This window comes from Nerophis lumbriciformis, linkage group LG13 (assembly GCF_033978685.3).
Source record: "Nerophis lumbriciformis linkage group LG13, RoL_Nlum_v2.1, whole genome shotgun sequence".
NCBI lineage: Eukaryota > Metazoa > Chordata > Actinopteri > Syngnathiformes > Syngnathidae > Nerophis > Nerophis lumbriciformis.
The window spans coordinates 46,065,421-46,075,420 of NC_084560.2; the positions used below are offsets into that span (position 1 = coordinate 46,065,421).

Here is a 10,000-nt window from a genome sequence, read left to right on the forward strand (position 1 = left end):
ACAAGGAGAAGTACCTTCCATATGAGGACCGGTTAGGACCGAAATTGTGGTCCCAATTGTGGTCCTAATAGAGAGCCAAATACTACAGTCTGTGAACATTGCTCCAAAGTCCGGATTTTTTTGTTGATTTAATGTGCATACAAAAGTAAACATTGACAGGCACAAAGCCAGCGATATATGATAAAACAAGACGGTAGCTAAAGAAAGACTTCCTTATTCATACCCCGGAAAAACCGCCAGACTTTTGTCACAATTTTGCCAAGTAAAATTCTGATTATTATCGTAATATTGCCAAAATGTTAAAGTTTTCTTATAAAAATTGCGACTTTTATCGAGTAAAATTAAAGACTCTTTTCATAAAATTGCCAAAATGTTAAGCTTTCCTTGTAAAACTTATCGAGTAAAATTCCGAGTTTTATCATACCGTTGCACAAATGTTCAGCTTTTTCTTGTGAAATTTGGAAAATCACGACTTTCATCATAATACTAGAGGTAGGCATTTTTCGGAGGTCTCAAGAAGGTAACAAATACAAGAGCGTGCGTGTGTGTGGGGGGTACATGTGTGTGGCTTTTAATCAAATATCGATCCAGGGTTTTAATCATCGCATTAAAACATATGGAGCTCCAAAATTATTGATAATAAGGAGTGATGTATTAATTCCTCAAGAGTGTGTGTGTGTGTTCTTGTATTTCTATTCTTCTTGAGACATCAACAAGGAGAAGTAGGAACAAGTTTGGACCGAAATTGTGGTCCCAATACAGAAAAGCCATTGCAGCTAATAGAGAGCCAAATACTACAGTCTGTGAACATTGCTCCAAAGTCCGGATTTTTTTGTTGATTTAATGTGCGTACAAAAGTAAACGTTGACAGGTGCAAAGCCAGCGATATATGATAAAACAAGACGGTAGCTAAAGAAAGACTTCCTTATTCATACTTTTGTCACAATTTTGCCAAGTAAAATTCTGATTATTATCATAACATTGCCAAAATGTTAAAGTTTTCTTATAAAAAATTGCGACTTTTATCGAGTAAAATTAAAGACTCTTTTCATAAAATTGCCAAAATGTTAAGCTTTCCTTGTAAAACTTATCGAGTAAAATTCCGAGTTTTATCATACCGTTGCACAAATGTTCAGCTTTTCTTGTGAAATTTGGAAAATCACGACTTTCATCATAATACTAGAAATAGGCATTTTTCGGAGGTCTCAAGAAGGTAACAAATACAAGAGCGTGCGTGCGTGTGGGGGTACATGTGTGTGGCTTTTAATCAAATATCGATCCAGAGTTTTAATCATCGCATTAAAACATATGGAGCTCCAAAATTATTGATAATAAGGAGTGATGTATTAATTCCTCAAGAGTGTGTGTGTGTGTGTGTTCTTGTATTTCTATTCTTCTTGAGACATCAACAAGGAGAAGTAGGAACAAGTTTGGACCGAAATTGTGGTCCCAATACAGAAAAGCCATTGCAGCTAATAGAGAGCCAAATACTACAGTCTGTGAACATTGCTCCAAAGTCCGGATTTTTTTGTTGATTTAATGTGCATACAAAAGTCAACGTTGACAGGTGCAAAGCCAAGCGATATATGATAAAACAAGACGGTAGCTAAAGAAAGACTTCCTTATTCATACTTTTGTCACAATTTTGCCAAGTAAAATTCTGATTGTTATCATAATATTGCCAAAATGTTAAAGTTTTCTTATAAAATTTGCGACTTTTATCGAGTAAAATTAAAGACTCTTTTCATAAAATTGCCAAAATGTTAAGCTTTCCTTGTAAAACTTATTGAGTAAAATTCCGAGTTTTATCATACCGTCGTACAAATGTTCAGCTTTTTCTTGTGAAATTTGGAAAATCACGACTTTCATCGTAATACTAGAGGTAGGCATTTTTCGGAATGTCTCAAGAAGGTAACAAATACAAGAGTGTACGTGGGTGTGGGGGTACATGTGTGTGGCTTTTAATCAAATATCGATCCAGGGTTTTAATCATCGCATTAAAACATATGGAGCTCCAAAATTATTGATAATAAGGAGTGATGTATTAATTCCTCAAGAGTGTGTGTGTGTGTGTGTTCTTGTATTTCTATTCTTCTTGAGACATCAACAAGGAGAAGTAGGAACAAGTTTGGACCGAAATTGTGGTCCCAATACAGAAAAGCCATTGCAGCTAATAGAGAGCCAAATACTACAGTCTGTGAACATTGCTCCAAAGTCCGGATTTTTTTGTTGATTTAATGTGCGTACAAAAGTAAACGTTGACAGGTGCAAAGCCAGCGATATATGATAAAACAAGACGGTAGCTAAAGAAAGACTCCTTATTCATACTTTTGTCACACTTTTGCCAAGTAAAATTCTGATTATTATCACAATATTGCCAAAATGTTAAAAGTTTTCTTATAAAAATTGCGACTTTTATCGAGTAAAATTAAAGACTCTTTTCATAAAATTGCCAAAATGTTAAGCTTTCCTTGTAAAACTTATTGAGTAAAATTCCGAGTTTTATCATACCGTTGCACAAATGTTCAGCTTTTTCTTGTGAAATTTGGAAAATCACGACTTTCATCATAATACTAGAGGTAGGCATTTTTCGGAGGTCTGAAGAAGGTAACAAATACAAGAGCGTGCGTGCATGTGGGGGTACATGTGTGTGGCTTTTAATCAAATATCGATCCAGAGTTTTAATCATCGCATTAAAACATATGGAGCTCCAAAATTATTGATAATAAGGAGTGATGTATTAATTCCTCAAGAGTGTGTGTGTGTGTGTTCTTGTATTTCTATTCTTCTTGAGACATCAACAAGGAGAAGTAGGAACAAGTTTGGACCGAAATTGTGGTCCCAATACAGAAAAGCCATTGCAGCTAATAGAGAGCCAAATACTACAGTCTGTGAACATTGCTCCAAAGTCCGGATTTTTTTGTTGATTTAATGTGCGTACAAAAGTCAACGTTGACAGGTGCAAAGCCAGCGATATATGATAAAACAAGACGGTAGCTAAAGAAAGACTTCCTTATTCATACTTTTGTCACAATTTTGCCAAGTAAAATTCTGATTATTATCATAATATTGCCAAAATGTTCAAGTTTTCTTATAAAATTTGCGACTTTTATCGAGTAAAATTAAAGACTCTTTTCATAAAATTGCCAAAATGTTAAGCTTTCCTTGTAAAACTTATTGAGTAAAATTCCGAGTTTTATCATACCGTTGCACAAATGTTCAGCTTTTCTTGTGAAATTTGGAAAATCACGACTTTCATCATAATACTAGAGGTAGGCATTTTTCGGAGGTCTCAAGAAGGTAACAAATACAAGAGCGTGCGTGCGTGTGGGGGTACATGTGTGTGGCTTTTAATCAAATATCGATCCAGGGTTTTAATCATCGCATTAAAACATATGGAGCTCCAAAATTATTGATAATAAGGAGTGATGTATTAATTCCTCAAGAGTGTGTGTGTGTGTTCTTGTATTTCTATTCTTCTTGAGACATCAACAAGGAGAAGTAGGAACAAGTTTGGACCGAAATTGTGGTCCCAATACAGAAAAGCCATTGCAGCTAATAGAGAGCCAAATACTACAGTCTGTGAACATTGCTCCAAAGTCCGGATTTTTTTGTTGATTTAATGTGCATACAAAAGTCAACATTGACAGGTGCAAAGCCAGCGATATATGATAAAAACAAGACGGTAGCTACTTATTCATACCCCGGAAAAACCGCCAGACTTTTGTCACAATTTTGCCAAGTAAAATTCTGATTATTATCATAACATTGCCAAAATGTTAAAGTTTTCTTATAAAATTTGCGACTTTTATCGAGTAAAATTAAAGACTCTTTTCATAAAATTGCCAAAATGTTAAGCTTTCCTTGTAAAACTTATTGAGTACAATTCCGAGTTTTATCATACCGTCGTACAAATGTTCAGCTTTTTCTTGTGAAATTTGGAAAATCACGACTTTCATCATAATACTAGAGGTAGGCATTTTTCGGAGGTCTGAAGAAGGTAACAAATACAAGAGCGTGCGTGCGTGTGGGGGTACATGTGTGTGGCTTTTAATCAAATATCGATCCAGGGTTTTAATCATCGCATTAAAACATATGGAGCTCCAAAATTATTGATAATAAGGAGTGATGTATTAATTCCTCAAGAGTGTGTGTGTGTGTGTTCTTATATTTCTATTCTTCTTGAGACATCAACAAGGAGAAGTAGGAACAAGTTTGGACCGAAATTGTGGTCCCAATACAGAAAAACCATTGCAGCTAATAGAGAGCCAAATACTACAGTCTGTGAACATTGCTCCAAAGTCCGGATTTTTTTGTTGATTTAATGTGCATACAAAAGTAAACGTTGACAGGTGCAAAGCCAGCGATATATGATAAAACAAGACGGTAGCTAAAGAAAGACTTCCTTATTCATACTTTTGTCACAATTTTGCCAAGTAAAATTCTGATTGTTATCATAATATTGCCAAAATGTTAAAGTTTTCTCATAAAAATTGCGACTTTTATCGAGTAAAATTAAAGACTCTTTTCATAAAATTGCCAAAATGTTAAGCTTTCCTTGTAAAACTTATTGAGTAAAATTCCGAGTTTTATCATACCGTTGCACAAATGTTCAGCTTTTTCTTGTGAAATTTGGAAAATCACGACTTTCATCATAATACTAGAGGTAGGCATTTTTCGGAGGTCTCAAGAAGGTAACAAATACAAGAGCGTGCGTGCGTGTGGGGGTACATGTGTGTGGCTTTTAATCAAATATCGATCCAGGGTTTTAATCATCGCATTAAAACATATGGAGCTCCAAAATTATTGATAATAAGGAGTGATGTATTAATTCCTCAAGAGTGTGTGTTCTTGTATTTCTATTCTTCTTGAGACATCAACAAGGAGAAGTAGGAACAAGTTTGGACCGAAATTGTGGTCCCAATACAGAAAACCATTGCAGCTAATAGAGAGCCAAATACTACAGTCCGTGAACATTGCTCCAAAGTCCGGATTTTTTTGTTGATTTAATGTGCATACAAAAGTAAACGTTGACAGGTGCAAAGCCAGCGATATATGATAAAAACAAGACGGTAGCTAAAGAAAGACTTCCTTATTCATACTTTTGTCACAATTTTGCCAAGTAAAATTCTGATTATTATCATAACATTGCCAAAATGTTAAAGTTTTCGTATAAAAATTGCGACTTTTATCGAGTAAAATTAAAGACTCTTTTCATAAAATTGCCCAAATGTTAAGCTTTCCTTGTAAAACTTATTGAGTAAAATTCCGAGTTTTATCATACCGTTGCACAAATGTTCAGCTTTTCTTGTGAAATTTGGAAAATTACGACTTTCATCATAATACTAGAGGTAGGCATTTTTCGGAATGTCTCAAGAAGGTAACAAATACAAGAGCGTGCGTGCGTGTGGGGGTACATGTGTGTGGCTTTTAATCAAATATCGATCCAGGGTTTTAATCATCGCATTAAAACATATGGAGCTCCAAAATTATTGATAATAAGGAGTGATGTATTAATTCCTCAAGAGTGTGTGTGTGTGTTCTTGTATTTCTATTCTTCTTGAGACATCAACAAGGAGAAGTAGGAACAAGTTTGGACCGAAATTGTGGTCCCAATACAGAAAAGCCATTGTAGCCAAATACTACAGTCTGTGAACATTGCTCCAAAGTCCGGATTTTTTTGTTGATTTAATGTGCGTACAAAAGTCAACGTTGACAGGTGCAAAGCCAGCGATATATGATAAAACAAGACGGTAGCTAAAGAAAGACTCCTTATTCATACTTTTGTCACAATTTTGCCAAGTAAAATTCTGATTATTATCACAATATTGCCAAAATGTTAAAAGTTTTCTTATAAAAATTGCGACTTTTATCGAGTAAAATTAAAGACTCTTTTCATAAAATTGCCAAAATGTTAAGCTTTCCTTGTAAAACTTATTGAGTAAAATTCCGAGTTTTATCATACCGTTGCACAAATGTTCAGCTTTTTCTTGTGAAATTTGGAAAATCACGACTTTCATCATAATACTAGAGGTAAGCATTTTTCGGAGGTCTCAAGAAGGTAACAAATACAAGAGCGTGCGTGCGTGTGGGGGGTACATGTGTGTGGCTTTTAATCAAATATCGATCCAGAGTTTTAATCATCGCATTAAAACATATGGAGCTCCAAAATTATTGATAATAAGGAGTGATGTATTAATTCCTCAAGAGTGTGTGTGTGTGTTCTTGTATTTCTATTCTTCTTGAGACATCAACAAGGAGAAGTAGGAACAAGTTTGGACCGAAATTGTGGTCCCAATACAGAAAAGCCATTGCAGCTAATAGAGAGCCAAATACTACAGTCTGTGAACATTGCTCCAAAGTCCGGATTTTTGTTGTTGATTTAATGTGCGTACAAAAGTAAACATTGACAGGTGCAAAGCCAGCGATATATGATAAAAACAAGACGGTAGCTACTTATTCATACCCCGGAAAAACCGCCAGACTTTTGTCACAATTTTGCCAAGTAAAATTCTGATTATTATCATAACATTGCCAAAATGTTAAAGTTTTCTTATAAAATTTGCGACTTTTATCGAGTAAAATTAAAGACTCTTTTCATAAAATTGCCAAAATGTTAAGCTTTCCTTGTAAAACTTATTGAGTAAAATTCCGAGTTTTATCATACCATTGCAGTACCCCGCCTTCCGCCCGATTGTAGCTGAGATAGGCTCCAGCGCCCCCCCGCGACCCCAAAAGGGAATAAGCGGTAGAAAATGGATGGATGGATGGATGCACAAATGTTCAGCTTTTCTTGTGAAATTTGGAAAATCACGACTTTCATCATAATACTAGAGGTAGGCATTTTTCGGAATGTCTCAAGAAGGTAACAAATACAAGAGCGTGCGTGCGTGTGGGGGTACATGTGTGTGTGTGTGTGTGTGTGTGTGTGTGATGCATCAAATCATGTGTGGCTTTTAATCAAATCAAATCAACTTTATTTATAAAGCACATTTAAAATTTACCACGGGGTAGCCAAAGTGCTGTACAATGGACAGGTTAAAAGATAAAACGAGTACCGAGCAAACACAACACAACACAAACAGAACACGATAAAAAATAAATAAATAAAATAGAATAAATAAAAACAGGTTCACAGCAGGTGTATTGCAGGATGGATATCACTATCGATCCAGAGTTTTAATCATCGCATTAAAACATATGGAGCTCCAAAATTATTGATAATAAGGAGTGATGTATTAATTCCTCAAGTGTGTGTGTGTGTGTGTTCTTGTATTTCTATTCTTCTTGAGACATCAACAAGGAGAAGTAGGAACAAGTTTGGACCGAAATTGTGGTCCCAATACAGAAAAGCCATTGCAGCTAATAGAGAGCCAAATACTACAGTCTGTGAACATTGCTCCAAAGTCCGGATTTTTTTTGTTGATTTAATGTGCGTACAAAAGTAAACATTGACAGGTGCAAAGCCAGCGATATATGATAAAAACAAGACGGTAGCTACTTATTCATACCCCGGAAAAACCGCCAGACTTTTGTCACAATTTTGCCAAGTAAAATTCTGATTATTATCATAATATTGCCAAAATGTTAAAAGTTTTCTTATAAAATTTGCGACTTTTATCGAGTAAAATTAAAGACTCTTTTCATAAAATTGCCAAAATGTTAAGCTTTCCTTGTAAAACTTATTGAGTAAAATTCAGAGTTTTATCATACCGTTGCACAAATGTTCAGCTTTTCTTGTGAAATTTGGAAAATCACGACTTTCATCATAATACTAGAGGTAGGCATTTTTCGGAGGTCTCAAGATTCTAACAAATACAAGAGCGTACGTGCGTGTGGGGGTACATGTGTGTGGCTTTTAATCAAATATCGATCCAGGGTTTTAATCATCGCATTAAAACATATGGAGCGCCAAAATTATTGATAATAAGGAGTGATGTATTAATTCCTCAAGAGTGTGTGTGTGTGTGTTCTTGTATTTCTATTCTTCTTGAGACATCAACAAGGAGAAGTAGGAACAAGTTTGGACCGAAATTGTGGTCCCAATACAGAAAAGCCATTGCAGCTAATAGAGAGCCAAATACTACAGTCTGTGAACATTGCTCCAAAGTCCGGATTTTTTTGTTGATTTAATGTGCGTACAAAAAGTCAACATTGACAGGTGCAAAGCCAGCGATATATGATAAAAACAAGACGGTAGCTACTTATTCATACCCCGGAAAAACCGCCAGACTTTTGTCACAATTTTGCCAAGTAAAATTCTGATTATTATCACAATATTGCCAAAATGTTAAAGTTTTCTCATAAAATTGCGACTTTTATCGGGTAAAATTAAAGACTCTTTTCATAAAATTGCCCAAATGTTAAGCTTTCCTTGTAAAACTTATCGAGTACAATTCCGAGTTTTATCATACCATTGCAGTACCCCGCCTTCCGCCCGATTGTAGCTGAGATAGGCTCCAGCGCCCCCCCGCGACCCCAAAAGGGAATAAGCGGTAGAAAATGGATGGATGGATGGATGCACAAATGTTCAGCTTTTCTTGTGAAATTTGGAAAATCACGACTTTCATCATAATACTAGAGGTAGGCATTTTTCGGAATGTCTCAAGAAGGTAACAAATACAAGAGCGTGCGTGCGTGTGGGGGTACATGTGTGTGTGTGTGTGTGTGTGTGTGTTGCATCAAATCATGTGTGGCTTTTAATCAAATCAAATCAAATCAACTTTATTTATAAAGCACATTTAAAATTGACCACGGGGTAGCCAAAGTGCTGTACAATGGACAGGTTAAAAGATAAAACGAGTACCGAGCAAACACAACACAACACAAACAGAACACGATAAAAAATAAATAAATAAATAAAATAGAATAAATAAAAACATGTTCACAGCAGGTGTATTGCAGGATGGATATCACTATCGATCCAGAGTTTTAATCATCGCATTAAAACATATGGAGCTCCAAAATTATTGATAATAAGGAGTGATGTATTAATTTTTCAAGAGTGTGTGTGCGAGTATTTATCTCATTTTTTTTCTAGAAATGTAATCGATTGTCATAAATCTCTCATGATAATTCTTGGCATGGACATTTATAATCATTACAGCAGACTGGACGGGAAGTCAATAAGATGTGATAAACTAAGGTTAATGCAAAAGGTAATTATTATTCCATGCATGAGTGCCCAAAAAAAAGTTGGGAAATTGTGGAAAACTTTCCAAACTTTTTCTGTTACTTTTCTTGCAAAAAGGAGAGAAAAATGTCAACTTTGGGAGGTTTATTCCACGCACTCACCTGGCGTTGGTGCAGTCGTTGTAGAGCGTCTCGAAGTCCTTCCTGGAGATGAGCTTGCAGCGGTTGACGCCGGGCTGGATGGCGCCGAGCCCGCGGAGGATGCGGACCTGCTCCACGTTGCACACCACCGGCGTGATCTCCAGCCGCTTGAGCTTGGTGTAGACGGTGTGGAGGCCGCCCACCAGGTGCTTGAGGAACAGGTCGAACGCCTGCGGCAGGCAGATGAGCTCGCAGCCGTCCACGGTGAACGACGCCACCTTGGCGCCGCGGAGCTCCACCATCTTGCACTCGTTGTTCTGCGGGATGTTCTCCACGGGCGACGGCGTGGAGTAGACGGGCTTGCCCGGCGTGGGGATGCCCGGGCTGCCGGCGGCGAGTAGCTCGGACCGGAAGAGCGCTTGCTGCTGCTGCTGCTGGGGGAGAGGCGGCGGCAGCGAGAGCGGCGGCGGCGGCGGAGGAGGCAGCGGTGACGGCGAGGAGGTGACGGACGTCGGGGACGCGGTGCAGCTGGGAGCGGACATCATCGGCGGCGGCGGCAGCACGAGGGCGTTCGGCGGGAGGAGAGCAGCCGGGACGGCGGCCATGGTCACCTTGCACCGGCGGGGGATTAAAGGGAGGGGAAGACACAACAAAAAAAAAGAGCCGGAAGAAGTTGAAAGTCAGCCAGCGAATTAAAAAAAAAAGAATCCACGCGGAGTTTGTGAGC

The 10,000-nt window shown here is 37.5% G+C and overlaps 1 protein-coding gene across 3 annotated transcripts in view; it reads right to left on the reverse strand.

Moving 5' to 3' along the window:
- Positions 1-10,000, reverse strand: part of dachd (dachshund d) — a 570,949-nt gene that overhangs the window by 560,877 nt on the left and 72 nt on the right. For all 3 annotated transcript variants that reach the window (XR_012050790.1, XM_061970732.2, XM_061970731.2), the window contains exon 1: positions 9,295-10,000. This exon is cut by the window's right edge. Coding sequence is in view for 2 of the 3 variants with exons in the window: in XM_061970732.2 (XP_061826716.2) it covers positions 9,295-9,878 (584 nt within the window). In the remaining variant the exon portion in view is untranslated. The remainder of the gene's footprint in view (positions 1-9,294) is intronic.